The 18,593-nt window shown below is 42.4% G+C and overlaps 2 protein-coding genes across 3 annotated transcripts; both read left to right on the plus strand.

Moving 5' to 3' along the window:
• The first annotated feature begins 304 nt into the window (after positions 1 to 304).
• On the plus strand, positions 305 to 7,474 carry LOC310650325 (vomeronasal type-2 receptor 26-like). The gene is made up of 4 exons (XM_083379219.1): positions 305 to 619; positions 3,368 to 3,595; positions 5,886 to 6,012; positions 6,493 to 7,474. The coding sequence occupies exons 1-4, from the start codon at positions 581 to 583 to the stop codon at positions 7,392 to 7,394; spliced, it is 1,296 nt and encodes a 431-aa protein (XP_083235345.1). The 5' UTR covers positions 305 to 580; the 3' UTR covers positions 7,395 to 7,474.
• Positions 569 to 2,602, plus strand: LOC310650334 (vomeronasal type-2 receptor 26-like). 2 transcript variants are annotated; one of them, XM_083379240.1, is made up of 3 exons: positions 569 to 968; positions 1,061 to 1,131; positions 1,665 to 2,602. In XM_083379240.1, the coding sequence occupies exons 1-3, from the start codon at positions 899 to 901 to the stop codon at positions 2,538 to 2,540; spliced, it is 1,017 nt and encodes a 338-aa protein (XP_083235366.1). In that variant the 5' UTR covers positions 569 to 898; the 3' UTR covers positions 2,541 to 2,602. The 2 variants fall into 2 exon arrangements, with proteins under 2 accessions (XP_083235366.1, XP_083235365.1); XM_083379239.1 differs by having other exon boundaries at positions 569 to 1,131.
• Positions 7,475 to 18,593: the final 11,119 nt, after the last annotated feature.

Genomic DNA, 18,593 nt, shown 5'->3' on the forward strand with positions numbered 1-18,593 from the left:
TCTTCAAGGAAATATTAATTATATAGCTGGTGCTTGAAATATGCTTAATTAAACCCAAATGTTACATACTTAGCTCAGTCAATGTAAAGTTAGGGACTCAAATAGATAAAAGATCAATAAGGTATGTTTAACTTTCAACTCGGGAATTCAGTTTCATTCATTTGGACCTAGATTCTCTTAATTCATTTTTTTGTTCAAAAGTTAGAATTTTATTCTTTGTTGTGATAAATCACAATATTTTTTAAAAAGATACATAATTATTCAGTTTTACTCACCACAGTTTCCTCTTAATATATTTATGACAACTTTTGAATTTTTTCTATGATAAGAATGGAATAAATATATAAGAGACCTAAAACCATCAGATTATGTATGTGTGTGTGTAAAGTTTAATTTAACTCACAATCAATGATCAGAGAATTCACGTTTCATGTAAATATCTTGGCAACTGTGTAGAATGAATCCATCCTTGCCTTCCTCCAATCTATAGGTCTTGGATTCCCTCATAACAGCCTTTTGTGTTGGCTGGCCAATATTAACTCCCCACTAATGGAACAGAGGTATATCAACTGATGCATTAATGAATTCTAAAATCAATTGTGATAAAGGAAAAAAGCAGGTATATCAGAAACTTATAAGTCATGTCCTTAATCTGTAAGTTTTCCTTTACTTTAAAATACTCTGTTCCAAATATTTACTAATATACTGAATTTACTAGCTTTGGCTCCTACAGTGAGGTAGTTTTGTTGACTAAATTTTGTACCAAAAATGCTTCTTAAATTATAGCTGATAATTTTGTTGCTGAATTAGTTTGACACATAATGGAAATCCCACTGTAGGGTTATAACTCAGAACTACCAGCATGTTCTGGCCTTGGACTTTGCCATAAAGGAAATCAATGAAGATCCCCATATCCTACCCAATATCACCCTTGGATTCCATATCTATGATAGCCATATCAATACCAGGTGGGCCTTTCGTTCTGCAATGCAACTTATTTCTCCAAAGAAGCATTTTCTCCCCAATTACCACTGTGGCAGTAAAGACAATCTTCTTACAGTGCTTGAAGGGCTTGGTATTGAATCTTCTCATCGTATACCACACATTTTTAGCATCTACAAGATTCCTCAGGTATGATGTATGTTCAGTTTTTAAAGATTATTTTCCCCTCCCGATGCTTTATGTAGTAATGATAGAGGTATTTTTTAAATATATAGAACTTATTTGTCTGGCAACAGAACTAATTTAAGAAGTGTCAGCTTAAAACATCTTTCATTGTTGCTAGTGTAAAGTCATCTCACTTCATAACTAATTAATATAAATATAACATTCATTATTTTCTTCTCCACAAAGCCAGTTTGTTTAAGATGAGTGGCGATAAAAATTGATAATGATTTATTTATTCATGATTTACAATTAAATTTATATGCTGCCCATCTCACTGTTGGAGTGACTTTGGTTGGCCAGTGTTATCAAAAGCTGCAGTTTTCCTCAAAAGGACAAATAATTGCCACATTTTTGTGTTGCACAATATTATTTTTCAACAATTAGTCCATTTACTGAAATGTGATCCCAATGATACTAATATTAATACTAATAATAACAACAAGTGGATATACACATTAATCTTCCTTTGTCATTTCCTCAATTACCAATCTATTTAGATGTCCTATGGCTCGGCTCCAGTGAGGATGGATCAAACCCAATCCCCATATTTCTACCAAATGGTTCCAAATGAAGCCCATCAGTACAGGCTAATTCTTGAATTACTCCTCAGTTTCAGGTGGACTTGGATTGGATTTTATACTGCAGCTGGAATTAATCCAGAATGGATTTTTCAAGTTATGGTTCCAGAATTTGCCACTCATGGCATTTGTTTTGCTTTTATAGACACAGTCTACAATTTAGGCATGAATGCTGAATATGGGGGTGTAATGAAATGGGCATTTAAAATATGGTATACAATCATGACTAGCACAGCCAATGTATTTCTCCTGTTTGGTGATATTCGCACTCTTGTAATTATTGACTATTTGCTTTCTATTGAACAAGACAGTGAGATAACAAACAATAGAAAGGGTAAAGTGTGGATTTTGACTGCCCATTTAGAGCTTAAAAACTATGGTGATGAAGACATACTGAAAGATGTTAAGCCGGTCTACCACGGTGCTTTATCTTTGGCTGTCCATTCCAGTGAACTGCCAGGATTTCAGGAATTTATTCAGGATAGAAATCCTTCCAATGCAAAAGAAGATTATTTCATAAGAGACTTTTGGTCTTATGGTTTTGGCTGCACCTTCCCCAACTGGGTTTTGAACCGTAGAAACACTGGTTTCTGTTCTGGATTAGAGAGACTGGAGAATGTTTGTGAAAAATATTTTGAAAAAACCATTACTGGACATAGCTACAGCATCTTTAATGCTGTCTTTGCTGTGGCTCATGCTTTGCATGTCATGTGTTCATCCCAGTTCAAATACAAAAGAATGGTGGAGAAGGAGAGATGTACATTTCTGACTGAAAAGGCATGGGAGGTAATGTAATTTGGAAAGTCCACTGCTGCTTTTTTTTCAATGATGTAGCCATTAATACCATTAATATTCTTTCGTTAGTAATGTTTTAAAGAAAATCTTCAGTAGTAAGGGTTACTATGAATGCAAGAGCAGCATAGCTCTGTTTATTTTACTATCTGTGTTTCCCAGTTTCTTAAAAAATAGAGAAATTTGAAAAACTGCATCCATTTTAACTTGCATTTGTACCTGTAACATTGTATCTCTTCACATAAATTCCTTGAGAAAACTATGGAAGAAAAAAAAGTGAATTCTGATGTTTATTTAACTGACAATAAAATTAGTTCCTACAATAAATCACTGAGGTCAGTAAAAGAGTTCAATAATATATTCAAATCTCATTTTACCTCATGTATTTATATTTCACATAAAATCAATACTGAATAAAATCTCCACTTAGATTTTACATTCAAAAATCTATGAAAGTTCTCCATTATGAAGTTGTCAAGCACAAACTCTGTAACTTTTGAGAATTGTTTAAGTGACTTCGAAATGATAAAAATTATGTTTGGTCAGATGCCTTTGGACCGGAACTATCAACTCTCATCACTGGCCATGCTAGCTAAGGCTAATGATTATCACTGCTATTTCAGACAAAATATTTGTTTTAAAAAATTGAATTATATGTTACAAAATTCCATTGAATATGAAATGTTTGGACTTGAGACTTATATTTGAAGGATCTTCTCTCAAGTAAAAGTACTTAAAGTGCATATAGGCTTTTGAATGTGAGGATATTTTCACATATTCAGTCGCTTGTTGAAAAAGTTTATTAATCATTTATTTCCCTTTCCATCTAGCTCTTCCATTTTCTGAAACAAGTGTCTTTTAATAATACCATAGGGGACAAAGTTTCCTTTGACCAGCATGGTATGTTTCTAACAGCATTTGATGTCATGAACTGGGTTTTGCTTCCAAACCACTCTTTCACTAGAGTAAAAGTTGGAATGATCAAGTCTCAACATCCAGGACATCAAAAAGTCATAATGAATGAAAAACCCATTGTATGGCACTATTGGTTTAACCAGGTAGGATATAAATACCAACCACTGAGAAGTCACCCTATAGTATAATTAATAAAGGGGTGCCTCCTCCTCCTCCTCCTCCTCCTCCTCCTCCTCCTCCTCCTCCTCTTTCTCCTCCTCTTCCTCCTCCTCCTCCTCCTCCTCTTCCTCCTCCTCCTCCTCCTCTTCCTCTTCCTCCTCCTCCTCCTCCTCCTCCTCCTCCTCCTCTTTTTTTCTTTTTCTTTTTCTTCTTCTCCTGCTTGGCCCTTTCCAGCTCTATTCTATCTGTGTTCTGATTGAATCAATTGAGGGATGCTTGTAGCATATTTACCTGATCCCTTCAAACTCCTTAAATCATTCCTGTCTGAACTCCTGCAAAAGACATCTGGCAAGCCAAATCTAGGAAATTGTAAGTGTCTCTTTCACCACAAGACTTGATCCCAGGCACTTCAGGCCTATTGTAGTTGCTTGTTTACATGTCTGCCTCTCTGAGGTCATTACCTTTGGCTTTACCAATTGCACAGTGAAAGTGATCAGAATGATGCTTATTATCTGTTTTAGACTGATGTGAGCCCATTCCTCATCTCTAGTCTGAACATTATTGCATACTGCCATTCTAATGTCTTTCTAAAACTTGTTTGTGAGCAAGAAATGTTTGTCTAGCAGAAGAGTGAAATGGGGCAATAATGCTCAGGTAATAGGGTGAGAGTTCAAGGCTGAAATAAACAATGAGCACACAAACATCCTTGTCATTTGCATCCCAAAAAATAGCATAGAGGAATCTGGAAATTGTCATATGTGTCTCCTTGGATGAACTCAAATGAATCAGCCTGACCTATATCATGAGATTTATTTTCTTTTTGGTGGGGAAAAATAGGAAGATGGAGAGCTGCAAGTACAGCTTTAAGCTGAGCTTCAGATAAACGGCAGGATTTTAATAACTAAATGAGGAATGAAAGGAAATCCTAAATAAAACTTGTGATTCAGGTCCTTCATGACTCCTGTTTATTTAAAATGAAAACAACTCTGCCTGAGTTATGACCCAACAGGATGTAAGTGTAAGAGAAGGAGCAAAGAAAGAGAAGAGCCAGTAGAGGTCTGTAGCCAAACCCATCCTATTCTCACTGAAATAGCACTGACAGATGTTTCCCCTTCTGGCTGGTGATCCCCAAAGTGGGGAGAGCAACAAAGCCAGAGGGTTTGAATCATCTTGCTTGTCACATCAAACAAATTAGAAAAATCCTATTTAGCATAGAACAGTCAAGAGGTGGGAAAAGGGAAGAGCCCAGCGAAAAGCAAATCAAGGAGAGAAAGAATCTAAAACTAAGGAGAAATTTCCTGACAATTAGAACAATTAACCAGTGAAATGACTTGCCTCCAGAAGTTGTGAATGCTCCAACACTGGATGTTTTTAAGAAGAGATTGGAGAACCATTTGTCTGAAATGGCATATGGTTTCCTGCCCGAGCAAGAGGTTGGACTAGAAGACCTCCAAGGTCCCTTCCAACTCTGTTATTCTGTTAAGGACCTGCAATGTTTATGCTGCTACTTAATCTGCTGAGTAAAGATTATTTTGCTTTCTCTGTTTTTGTTGAATTCAATCAATCAAATATACTATCAGCCAAATATATTCTGAAATATATCTACTCGTCATAAAATCCATTTGATGATTCTTAACTACTGGAGGCATTATCCCACTGCTCCACCAAGGCTCTTGTTATTATTAGAATTCTAGTTTCAGGTTGATAAAAACATCTATAACTTCAGATTTCTCAGATTTAACACATAATATCTTTGTTTAAAAAGGAAAATGTATATCTTTAGAAAAGCTACATATCTTACCATTCCCATCTTTAATGGCAGTAACATTGTATCTTTTGAAAGAACGTTGAAGGGCCAAAAATATCAAAATTACTGTTCTTTATTCTTTTTATTCTTTATTCTTTTTTTCTTAATTTATTTTTTATTTTTTTCCTGTTTACTTAAATAAAGAAAATAAAAATGAAAGCCAAAACCAAAACAAACAAGCATACAAACAAATGAATCAGTGTTATTCCAATGGTTGGACTAGGTTATGCAACACATACAGATAGGAAATTAGGAGAACAGAGGATTTTGAGGCCAAAGTATTTTGACCTACAGCAATAGCAATAGTATTTAGACTTATATACCACTCCATAGCACTATACCATTATAGAATCTGTCCAGTAATAGGTAATTGCATGCCATGTTGTCCTCTAAACTGTCAGAATTCTAAACTTACCATTGTGAAGTTTTATGTTAGTTTATGATTTTTACTCTCCTTGGTGAATTAGGTACAACCTCTCTCACTTTGCAATGACAAGTGCCAACCTGGTTACAGGAAACAAAAGAAAGAAGGAGAGCTCTTCTGCTGCTATGATTGCATTCCTTGCCCTGAAGGCAAAATTTCTGAGTGGGAAGGTAAGACGTATACTCCAGTTTTTTTTAAAGCATGTTAGTTACCAAAGCCATGAATGTAAAAGATGATTCCTATGATCTTGCTTCATATGCGTATATTCTCTATCTTGGTAGCTCAGGAAAATACTAACAGATCTGAGATTTTAAGGTTTGCATAGATTAGTCCTAATTCTTAGTCAATGGATGCTCATGATAAGACAATCACTCTGTTAATTAATGTATTCCTGCAGTACTTCCAATGTTGGGAAAAGAGAGATAAAATAAAGAAATCAGTACAGTCAGAGTAGAAATGAGTGCATTTCTATTCAATGCAGATAAGGCAAAATTAGACTCATGTAGCAATGGATCATCTCTCAAGGAAAGAATAGTTTTGATGGAAAATCTCTATACTTCCTCACTCTTAGACCCTTGACTAACATTTATCAATTTTACAATTTCACTATAAGACATTGGTATAACTAAAGCTAGGTTTCTCTTTTCCAGATATGCCTGATTGCATTGAGTGCAAAGATGAACTTTATCCAAACAAATATCAGAATATCTGCATCCCCAAAATTGTAACCTTTTTATCCTATAAAGAACCTATGGGGATGGGTTTAGCAACTGCAGCTCTTTCCCTTGCTCTGATCACTGCTATTTTGCTAAAAACATTTGTACTATATTACAATACTCCCATTGTCAAAGCCAATAACCGAGACCTCACTTTCACTCTTCTCATCTCTCTTCTGCTCTGCTTCCTTTCTACATTGCTTTTTATTGGGCAACCTCACAAAGTGATATGTGTCCTGCAGCAATCAGTTTTTGGCATTGCCTTTTCAGTGGCTGTTTCTTCAGTATTGGCCAAAACCATCACTGTGGTTCTGGCATTCATGGCCACCCAACCAGGGACAAAAAAGACTAGATGGATGGGGAAAGGGCTGGCCAGTTCCATTGTTATTTCTTGTTCTCTTATTCAAGTAGGCATTTGTATTGTCTGGCTTTCAACCAGTCCCCCATTCCCAGATGCTGATATACACTCAGGAATGGGTGAAATTACCCTGCAATGTAATGAGGCATCTCCTATCATGTTTTACAGTGTGATTGGGTACATGGGCTTTTTAGCCATTGCCAGCTTCATAGTAGCTTTCTTTGCCAGGAATTTACCTGATACTTTCAATGAAGCCAAATCTATCACTTTCAGCATGATAGTGTTCTGCAGTGTGTGGTTATCATTTGTTCCAACCTACCTGAGCACCAAAGGAAAATACATGGTTGCTGTGGAGATTTTCTCTATTTTAGCTTCCAGTGCTGGATTGCTGAGTTTCATATTTTTCCCCAAATGGTACATTATTGTTGTCAGGCCTGAACTGAACAACCGAGAGCAACTTAAGTGGAGAAACCACTGAAGAAGCTAGAAAGCTGCCTCAGCCAGCCACATCTATTACATGCATTCCATACAACATGGCATACAATACTACTTTTAAAAATATTACCGAATTTTCCGGCGTATAAGACGACTCCCTACTTTTAAGAAGTTTTTCAAGGTTTTTTGTCTTATACGCCGGAAAATACTTACATGCCCTGCCCTCCCTGTCCGTCACAGAGGAGGCGAAGGCCTGACTGGCCGTGCCGCCCCTCCCGCTGCTCCCGCGCTTCTGCCAGCCCCCGAGGCGCAGTGTTTCCCGGGCGGCAGGTAGCGCCGGAGGGCAGGTGCCACCCCGCCACTGCCGGCGCCCTCCTGCTTCCCCCCCAGGCCTTGAACTTCTCCCATTCGGGGCAGGGGGGGCAGCTCCCCCGCAGCCTCTTTTTCATGTGCTGCTTCCCTCTCACCGTCGGCCGAGGCACGCTCGGCCTGGGCTCCCGGTCCCTCTTCCCGGCCGGCTTCCCGCCCTGCCCCTCATGGAGCTGGACTGGGCATGCAGCCTCTCGGTGTGGCTGCTTTTCCTGGGCAGCCTGGCGGTGCGGCTCCTGCGCTCGGACCTGTTGCTGAGCCGGCGTATGCTGCTGCGCATGGGGCTGCTGGCCGTTCTGCAGGCGCTGGGCCGTCCTGCCGCTTCCCTTCAGCGCCGAGCTCATGGCGGCTGCCTGCTGGCTTGTCTCGACCAGCACCGCCCGGCGGAATCGCAGAGTCAGACGGGAGCAGAACTTCCCTGCTGGCTCCCGTCCGATGCTCTTCCCTCTTGAGGCAGCAGCTGCCTCAAGAGGGAAGAGCGTCGGACGGAAGCCGGCAGGAAAGTCCTGCGTACGGGCGCGTGTGCAGGACTTCCCTGCCGGCTCCCGTCCGACGCTCTTCCCTCTTGAGGCAGCTGCTGCCTCAAGAGGGAAAAGCGTCGGACGGGAGCCAGCTGGCGTGCACGCGCGTGTGCAGGACTTCCCTGCCGGCTCCCATCCGACGCTCTTCCCTCTTGAGGCAGCTGCTGCCTCAAGAGGGAAGAGCATCGGACGGGAGCCGGCAAAGAAGTCCTGCATGCACGCGCAGGTGCAGGACTTCCCTGCCGGCTCCCGTCCAACGCTCTTCCCTCTTGAGGCAGCATCCCCGAGGACTCCTTAGGAGCCAGGGAGCGATGCTGCCTCAAGAGGGAAGAGCGTCGGGCGGCAGCCAGCAGGGCAGTCCTGCACACGCGCGCACTCCCCAGCTGCTAAGGAGCAGCCGGGGAGTGCGCGTGTGCGCAGGACTGCCCTGCCGGCTCCCGCCAGACGCCATCCACTGATTTTCTGGCGTATAAGACGACTGGGCGTATAAGACGACCCCCCAACTTTTGAGGTGATTTTCATGGGTTAAAAAGTCGTCTTATACGCCGGAAAATACGGTAATCAGGGTAATGTAATGGAATATATAGATATGATTGTGCAACAAAAGTTAAAATTTTCAGAAAGTAATGTTTTGAACAATATGTCTAATACATGGATTTTGACAAACAGATAACGTAAATGGATTCTCTGTGCTCTTACTATGGTCAAAAACTGATATTGCATCATTGGAAAGATAAATATATGACCCCATTTACTCAATGGATAGAACATCTCACTGCACTTGCCATGTATGAGGGGACTGGATTTAAATCTTTAGACAGATGATTTCAATGAAATATGGGACTCATGTTGATGAAATATTGTAGGTTAAATATGATAGTCATACAAATTTATTAGAGAATTATACATATTTGAATACTATTTGCATTAAAGAAGTATATATAAGATTCTTATTATTTATAGTTATAATTACATTTCACACATTTTTTTCCTTTGTTGTATTTCTTACTTTCTATGACATTTTTTCTCTTCTAATTGACACTTATATATCTCCTTCATTATTATCTTTGGTTTTTCCTTCTTTTTCTTTTTTTTGTTTTTAATTTAAAAACCATAAAATTAAATAAACAGAAATAGAAAAGAAGCAGCTTTTAAATTAAAAATATCCAGACAAATAAAATAAAATAAATATTCCCACATTTCATCAGCTCTCCTCAGCAAATACAACCGAGGCTACTGTTACAGAATATTTTTCTTACTGTCATAGGCTCACATGCAGAATATACCCAATTCAAAATTCACAAGAAATTTGAAACAAATATTTTTCTTTCCTTGAATTAGCTGATTCTGAACCAGCAATGTTCTGTACGAAGTTTCTTGTGTTATAAAAATTATTTCAACAAGAATTGCTAAGAGAAAACAATACATAGTAAAGGAAAAGCTTGGAAAGTGAAATGAGGCTATTAGTATCTGACCCAGAAGCAAAACTTCAGGCATTGGCCTAGAATAATATGAAGCCCAGCAGAAAAAAAACCCAAATAGCAGTGAAATATAGAACTCATTTATACAATATACTATAGATTAACACACACACCAAAATGGTAATCATATAAACATATTAGAAGAATATACATTCTTGAATAATATTTGCACTGTAATTACCTTTGTGCTTTGTTCTTTTCTTTTTTGTTATTATATAGAAAGCATAAAAATAAATAATTACAAATAAAAATAGCTTTAGAATAAAATAAATAATAAACAAAAACTTTTTTCTGCATTTACTCAATTGTTTCTCAAGGAAGTGTGTTGAAGCTACTTTTACAGAAGGTCTTTCTTGCTGGCATAATGGTTATAGCACTGGACTCACAGGCAGAGTACATCTAATTCAAAACAAACTAGAAACTTAAAACTAAGTATTTTTCTTTCCCTGTATTAACCATGTTATAACAGTTATTTCAAGAAGAAGAACCAAGAAAAGAAGAAATAGGAAAGTACAGGAGACTGTATTCAAAAAAAGCTGAGAAAATGAGGTGAGGGACATTAGTGCCTCACCAGAGTGAATGAACCTTTATTGTCAAAGTACAACCATGTATGCATTGAGATTGGCTGAGCCTCCCTTTGTGCCCCACCCCAACTCACAGTGACAACAAACCCACCATCTTGTTACACCATGTGAGATAATTGCACAACACACCGGCCTCGCAAGTCAATCATACATAAAGTTATTTCCCGTTCAAATGCCAGACAGCCCATGGATAAAAGCTGTTCTTCAGTCTGTTGGTACGGCTGGCTATACTCCTGTATCTCCTACCCAATGGTAGGAGAGTAAAGAGGTACTGACCAGGGTGTGAGTCATCCCTGAGAATTTTCCTCACTCTTCCAAGGCAGCGAGCCCTGGTGGTGTCAGGGAACAGCCCACAATGTTTTGTGCTGTGCTCAACACCCTCTGTAATATTTTCCCATCTGTGGCTGTCAGGCCAGCATACCAAACCAGAATAGAGTGCGAGAGGACGCTCTCTATAGTAGACCGGTAAAAGAAGGTCATTAGCCATTGGACCAGATAGTGGAAGCAGCAGCTCTACCTGCAAATACTTCAGCTCAGGAAGCTGAACTCATTGCCTTGACCAGGGCCTTGAAAGGTCAGATGGTGCGGTTGATATATTTATAGATAGTGAATTTGTGGGAAGGTTTGTGTTATGCATGCATGTGGGGCATTATAGACAGAGTGTCGTTCAATCACTGCTCCTATTAAATATAGACAGAACATTTTAAGTCTATTGGGTACTGTTTTGCTCCCTCATGCATGTTAGGGCCCATGTTAGGGTTGGTACTGTGCATGGAAGAGGAAGTGCCTTGGCTGGCTGCACCTTAAAGTCTGCTGCATCAGATCCACTGTCCCCTTGGTATATGGGTGCACTTGTACCCTCATGTTTGCCTCTGCTGGCTCCAACATATATGCACTGGATGGGCACATGGCTTCGGAGCTAGGTGCTGTTTATCATGCACGTAGGCTGGAGAAGGATGGGAAGTGCCTTCTCCCAAAAATGCATTATGGGCCCTGTTACAGAACTTGCATGCCAGCACTCATTGGGGTTACAAAGCCATGGCTGAGTTTCTTATAAAGGACTATATTTGTCTTGGGAACTATCACAGGGCCCTAACAATGATCAGACGATGTGTGGTTTGTGGATGTAATGACCTGTGGAAATTATTAAGTTCCCCTTGGGGAGGCTTGGAGCTGGCCACGATCCTGCTAGTTTTGGGGAATTTAATTTTACTGAGTTGCCATTGATGCGGGGTTTTAGGTACTTGTAAATTTTTGTGGATGCTTTCTCTGGAAGGAATGAGGCCTTTCCCTGCCATTATCCAGCAGCAAATTCAGGCCCTGGGTATTGTTTGGTGCTTTCATCTGTCCTATAGGCTCCAGTCTTCAGTTCACATGGGGAGGACTGTTTTCCTTTGGGTTGGTGCATGATCAGCCCTTTCTTTCTCATTTGCCTTATCCAATTCCCTCTCTGTTGTTGGAGACCAGGCCCTCAGAGGATGTATACACTCTCTTGCTAATGATGTTTCTTCCATTTCTCAAGCTGTTTAAGCCCTCCATTGTACAGGGGTGGATCATCTACTCCATCCTTTTCTTCCTGTTGTTTGGGTGCTTGTCACGTCCTGGACTGCTTCTGGCCCTTTAGCTGACTGCTGGACAGGGCCCTTTGTTGTTATTCTTGCTACCCACATGGTGGTCAAGATTGCTGGACTTTGTGCTTGGATTTGTCACACTCATCTTTCCTGTTCTTCACCATCTTATGACACTGAGGACCGAGTTGCTTGGACTGTGGCCCCTGGTGCTGAGGAAGACCTTGGGCTGAAGCTTCTGTTTGAGGACCAATGCTGATCTGTATGCCAGGATGTTTTGCTCATTGTGATACCTGAGCCCGCTGGACTTCTACATGGGCAATTTCCTCTCACCGGCTTCCTACTTAATTATACCACAGGTGTCGCTTTTCTCTCTCTTTGCTGACATCTGTTTTTTTATTGTTTGTTTGGGTTGTGCATCCTTTCTTTTTTTGGTACTCTGTCTTGTTTTTCCTTCCCTACTCCATGCTCTTTTTTGCAGGGGGGATTATGGGTGGTGAACAGGTTCCATTATGTGGAGGTGGTCCTTAATTTCCCAGTCCCTCTTTGGGGACTTGGGGCTCCAACACCTATATACTGGATATGCAAGCATTGATTCAGCTTTTGAACATAACAGATTGCTGAATCTGCGCACTTATATCCCCTACTGGTATACATGGATTGGCCATGGAAACTACACCCTTGGAAACCTTCCTGTTCAGCATGGCCAATGTAACAAGGGGCTGGACTCTTCCTGTGTTTGAGGCAGGAAAGTTCTTCTTCCAGAGATAAGTTAGGGATCTATTCACTTTGCACACTCACATGGAAGGTCAGTACTGGCATGTGGGATGGTTGACATAGATGTCATCAGACCTTTGGCCTTGACTAAAAGAATGTCCCCTCTGCTCTTTGTAGTTTGTTTGCAGCAAAGGGACTCATTACTTATATGCCTGGTGTTAGAGCTTATATGCCTTAGGGGTTGGAAGGTGAACCAGCATTTACCTTGCTAACCACTTGGACTGAATTGAATTTTCCTTTTCAATCCAGCTTCATCACTTTCTCAGAAGTGTCTCATTCAACAACAGTGCTGGAGACCATATCTCCTTTGATGAGAACAGGAGGTTATTAGGTGGAATGGACATGATCAACTGGATTAATTCCTCAAATCTATCCTTTCATAAAAAGAAAATAGGAGAATGTCTCATGCAACTTCTTAAAATATATGAGTTCCAATTTAGTGCTTTGGCTTTGCAGTGACAACAATGCAACCCACCCCAACTAATAAAGCAGCATGGGCACCACCATTTTAAGCAAGGGACACTTCTTACAATTTTCTTTTGACTATGTACTTGGCTCAGTGAAGCAAAATGCCCCTGTTAAACCTAATATGTCCTAGGTTTACAAGACGTTTTACAACAAGTTTTATTTTGTCATTTCCAATGACTGTTTGGATTAAAGATTGGAACAAAGACATGTTAAATTATAGAAGGAAGGCACACATTTGCCTTTAAATGATGATGGTGTAATGTCTGCAGTGGGTTCCCGGTAAAGAGGACAGCAGGCTCAGGTATGATCAGCTGTTTATTACCTCCACAGGAATGAGCAAGCATGTTTTGAACCCCCTTATATAGTGGTGCTGGCGAGCCTCCCGCCAATCCCTGCTTGTGGATTCTCCCGCCATTTTGGTGTTATCCAATCCGCGCGGACTGCGTGCGCAGCTGTCAGTTTCAGCTGTCATTGGTAGCCGCGTGTGGAGCTGTCAGCTGTCAAAAAGCTGTCACTTGCGTTTCTTTAAGTTTAACAGTGTTTAACTCACATATATTACATCCCTTCCCCCTCAACAAATAAACAATTAACTATTTTACATGGTATTGCAGTATGGTGTTCATTTGACCTGGCCCTTGGGTTTCAGCCAAACAAAGTCCTGTAGGTATGCAGGTGATCTCCTGGTTCTGCTGGAGCGACGTGGGGGCTGGCCCTCTGTACGCTCCCTGGGTCGGGGTAAGGGATTTGCCATCTTGGAGTCTTGGTTGTCTGGGTGCCTAGTCTGTGGGATAGAGATTTCCCCTGGGTCTGGGAGGTTCCTGGTCTCCTCATGCTGGGGTGAATCCACAAGGCTAGGAGTAATGTTTACTGGTTCCCTTGCAACTGGGAGCTCCTTGGGGGCAGGGGGGTGGTTACTTGGTCCCCTTTTCCTTAACTAGTTTATGGGGCATCTTACCTGCCAGCCCCCTTCCCCCTCCACCAGATAGTAAACTGTCCCTGTGCGTAAAATAATTGCCCCGGGTATCCATTTGTCTCCCAGTCCAAAATTCCTGGCCCATACGGAATCCCTAATGTCAAAATGTTGCAGAGGGGGTGGTAGTTCTGGTCCAGTTGCTACCCTGTCTGGGTGCAGTCTGTCCAGTCTGGTGATCAGGCGACGGCCCCAGCGTAATTCCGCAGGGCTCTTGCCTGTGGCCATGCAGGGGGTCGAGTGCTGTGCTAACAGGAACTAAGCCAGACATTGGTGCCAGTTGCCGGAGATGATTCGGTGTAACAAGTCTTTGGTGGTCCTTACCATGACTTCTGCCAGGCCGTTAGTGGAAGGCCAGAAAGGAGCCGAGGTGACATGTTTAATTAAGTTGGTCTTGGTGAAAATCTGGAATTCAGCAGAACTGAATTGTGGTCCATTGTAAGACACTATTATATCTGGGAGACCGTGAGTGGCGAAGAGCCCCCTAAGCACTTGTACAGTGCTGGCTGTGGTTAGACTTCTAACGGGGATGACCTCTAGCCACCTAGAATAGCTGTCAATTACAATAAGGAACAGCTGTCCTTGGAAGGGTCCAGCAAAATCTATTTGGATCCTTGACCAAGGCCTTTGTGAAGGCTCCCACTTGTGTAGTGGTGCATGAGGAGGCCCTGGTCTAGACTGCTGACATGGGTAGCAACCGGCTACGTGCTCTTCTATGTGTTTGTCTATTCCTGGCCACAAAAGTTAGCTCCTTGCTAAGGCCTTCATTTTTACTATGCCAGGATGACGCTCATGCAGTGTTAGGAGGGCCTTGACCCTATGTCTTTCGTGGATGACTACCCTACTCCCCCATAAAACACACCCCTGGTGAGTTGACAATTCATTTTTCCTATTGAAATAGGCCTGGAATTCAGGCCCTGGACATTGGCTCTGCCACCCGGATGTTACCCATACTAGTATTCTGCTGAGAAGCTTGTCTGAGGCTGTAGCTGAAGCTCTGTTTTTAACGTGCAGGGGGCAATCTGGCAATTCTTCGATGGCCAGGATTTGTCCCCCGGGTGCTGGGTCTGACTCAATATCAGCTAGGGGAAGTCTGCTTAGTCCATCAGCATGACCCATTTCCTTACCCAATTTGTGGATTAATTTAAATGAGTAAGCTGATAAGAATGTGGACCAGCGCAGAACCCTTGGGGACAGTATTTGGGGCGTTTGTTTATTGACAGTGAAAAGTCCCAACAAGGGTTTGTGATCGGTGTAAATCATGAATTCCCGACCGTATAAATAATCGTGAAATTTTTTAACCCCTGCGACAATGGCCAATGCCTCTTTATCAATCTGGGCATAATTTCTCTCAGCCTTTGATAATGTTCTTGAACAATACGATATTGGTTTCTGTACCCCCCCCCTACTCTAAGTGACTGAGTACGGCGCCAACCCCATATGGGGATGCATCACAAGCTATACAGATAGGTTTGTGTTCATTATAGTGGGTAATAGTCGAGTTATTGGACAATAACTGTTTCAGATCCCTGAAACAAGTTTCATGGAGGGTGGTCCACTACCATGGGGTGTTCTTATCTAGATGCCTGTGTAAGGGCTCTGCTCTAGCTGCTTTGTGAGGGAGGAAGGTGTGATAGAAGTTTAAGAGCCCTAAAAAGGCTTGTAGCTCTGCTTTATTTTTGGGTGCAGGTGCCTTTTTTATAGCTCTGACCTTGGATTCTGTGGGGTGAATTCCCTGAGCATTTATCCTGAATCCAAGGAATTCAGTGGAGTGCACACCAATTTAACATTTCACCTTTTTGAGTTTTAACCCTGTGGCTCTAAATCTACCCAGCACTGTTTCTAACCGATCTGCCAGCCTCTCTTCACTTTCACCCGCGATAAGGATGTCATCGAACTACGGACACCCCCCCCCGGATGCCTTTCAAAGTTCGCTCCATGATTTCCTGGAAGATCCCAGGCGCAGCAGAAATGCCAAACTGGAGTCTGTGAACTTTGAAAGCCCCGTAGTGTGTCACTATAGTCTGCACATCCGCCGTTTCCCTAGTAACTGGGAGCTGCAAGTAGGCATGCGTGAGATCTAGCTTAAAGAAGATGGTGCCAGACTGAATAGCCGAGAGGACGTGCTTCACTGCAGGAACAGGGTAAGCATGGGGGTTTAGGGCCCGGTTGAGGGTGGCCTTATAGTCGGCGCAAATGCGCACCTCCCCGTTAGGTTTCATGGGGTGACAATAGGGGTCTCCCAGGTTCCTCCCTCCACGGGCTCTAGAACCCAAGTTTAACCAGGCATTCCAGTTCATCCTCAATTTTCTCTTTGAGGGCAAATGGAACCCTTCTGGCTTTGATTCTAACAGGGAGGATTTCAGGTATAAGTTTTAGGGAGATTGGAGCCCCTGTGTATTTTTCCAGGGAGCCGTCGAATACGTCTGCAAACTGTTTACAGATGGATTTGAGGCTTTTGGCCTGTATATGATGAACTCCACCTAACCAAATACCCAAAGCCCTGAACCAATTAAGTCCTATCAGGCTAGCCCCATTCCCCTGGATGACTAAGACTTCAAGGGGTCCCTGGAATTTTTTATATTTAACACTTAATTTAGCTATTCCCCTTATGGTAATTGGGGCTTGTTGGAAGTCAGCCAGTTTCATAAGGGTGGGCTTTAAGGGAATCCTCTTTTTGCTGAGGCCACAGATGGTTTTGAAGGTGTCTATTGAGATTAAGGAGACGGAGGAGCCTGAGTCCACCTCCATTTCACAAGGAATTCCCTGTAATTGGACCATGATTCTAATCTTGGGCCTCAGCAATTGGTGGATGTTTAAATGGCTGTCAGGGTTCCCTAGCCAGTTTGTAGTCTGTACCAAGGGCTTCGGGGGCTCTGTGCATGAGTGAATGGGGTTAGTCATACCTGGCAGGGATGAGTCCAGGTCATTGATGGTCCCGCAGTTCCTGCAGCAGCAGACAGTATGAATGTGCCCAGTCTTGCTGCAATCGTGGCATCTGGCGTTCCTGAATTTGCAGGATGCCCTTGGGTGAGGTGGTCCACAGCTGGTGCATCTTTGCCTGGAATTCATTGTGCGGGGGTTCTGTGATCTGTTAGGGCCTCTTCTGTCATTTTGTTGCGATTGAGGCTTTGTGTATTGTTGTTGAAGTGCATTAACTTTGTTGTCAGGCTCCGTGGCTTCCTCCTCGCTGTTGGCTGAAAGGCAGTGGTGAACTGACCCATTGGGCCCGTTGGTGGGGTGGTCTTGGTGTTCTTCGTGGGTAGCTTCGTAAGCCTGGATTTTGCTCACTACCTCTGTTAGGTTCATAGTCGGTTTGGTGACTATTTTTCTTTGGAACCACTTGTCCAGGTGTCCAAGGACAATCTGGTCCTGGATCCTATCTACCAGGTCCAGGAAGTGGCACCAGCATGCGGCATGTTGAACGGCTGCAACGAAGTTGGTCGCAGCTTCCCCAGAATGTTGGGTTCTCTGGGCGAATCGTAGTCGTCATTAGAGCTCTGATCGGGCAGGTCTGAAGCGCTTTGTCAGCATGTCAGTCAGCTCCGTATAGGGAACAGTGTTGACTGGGTCCGGGTTACAGAGTCTGGCAGCGACGTCATATACAGCTGAACACTGAGGCATAGTAGAGCCGCTGCCTTCATACGGTCTTCTGTGATTCTATTGAACAGGAGGTAGACTTCGACCTGTTCCAGGTGCGATTCCATCGTTCTGGATATTTGAGGTCAAATTCTTTGATCTGTCCTACTGCTGCCATGCTGTCCTGGTGAATACTGCTTCACGGTTTTTACGGGACTGAGTTTTTTCCCTAGTGACTTAGCTCTGTGACTTCGCTCTTAGATAGCTCTGTGAAGCAGTACCACCCTCATCGCCAGATGTAACGTCTGCGGCGGGTTCCCAGTAAAGAGGACAGCAGGCTCAGGTATGATCAGCTGTTTATTACCTCCACAGGAACGAGCAAGCATGTTTTGAACCCCCTTAAATAGTGGTGCCGGTGAGCCTCTGGCCAATCCCCACTCGTGGATTCTCCCGCCATTTTGGTGTTATCCAATCCGCACGGACTTCGTGTGCAGCTGTCAGTTTCAGCTGTCATCGGTAGCCGCGTGTGGAGCTGTCAGCAGAAGCTGCATGTGGAGCTGTCAGTAATAGCCGCGTGTGGAGCTGTCAGCAGTCAAAAAGCTGTCACTTGCGTTTCTTTAAGTTTAACAGTGTTTAACTCACATATATTAGAGATGGCATTGATAGAAATGATAGGATGAAGAAGAAAATAATGATTAGATTTCAGACATTAGATCCAAGAAAGCTGAAGGAAAGAAATGAGGGCTGCCTTAGTAAGCCTTCCATAGTTTCACTGAGGTTGTTTTAAAATGCTGATGACGATGCTGGTGAAAATGATGAAAGGGCAAGGGTCCACCCCAAAGTAACTGTGTTGATATGTACTGTAGCTGCAGTCATTCAAGTATTTTAGATATTTAAGAATTACTGCTCTAAATTTTTGCCTAAT

The sequence above is a fragment of the Vipera ursinii genome, assembly GCF_947247035.1.
Source record: "Vipera ursinii genome assembly, chromosome: Z".
In the NCBI taxonomy this organism is placed as follows: Eukaryota; Metazoa; Chordata; class Lepidosauria; order Squamata; family Viperidae; genus Vipera; species Vipera ursinii.

Coding starts and splice junctions, on each gene's coding strand:
- LOC310650334 (XM_083379239.1), top strand. CDS start 988: ATGCAACTTATTTCTCCAAAGAAGCATTTTCTCCCCAATTACCACTGT. Junction 1,132..1,664: donor GCATCTACAAGATTCCTCAG/GTATGATGTATG, acceptor CAATCTATTTAG/ATGTCCTATGGCTCGGCTCC.
- LOC310650325 (XM_083379219.1), top strand. CDS start 581: ATGAATTCTAAAATCAATTGTGATAAAGGAAAAAAGCAG. Junction 620..3,367: donor GTGATAAAGGAAAAAAGCAG/GTATATCAGAAA, acceptor CTTTCCATCTAG/CTCTTCCATTTTCTGAAACA. Junction 6,013..6,492: donor CAAAATTTCTGAGTGGGAAG/GTAAGACGTATA, acceptor TCTCTTTTCCAG/ATATGCCTGATTGCATTGAG.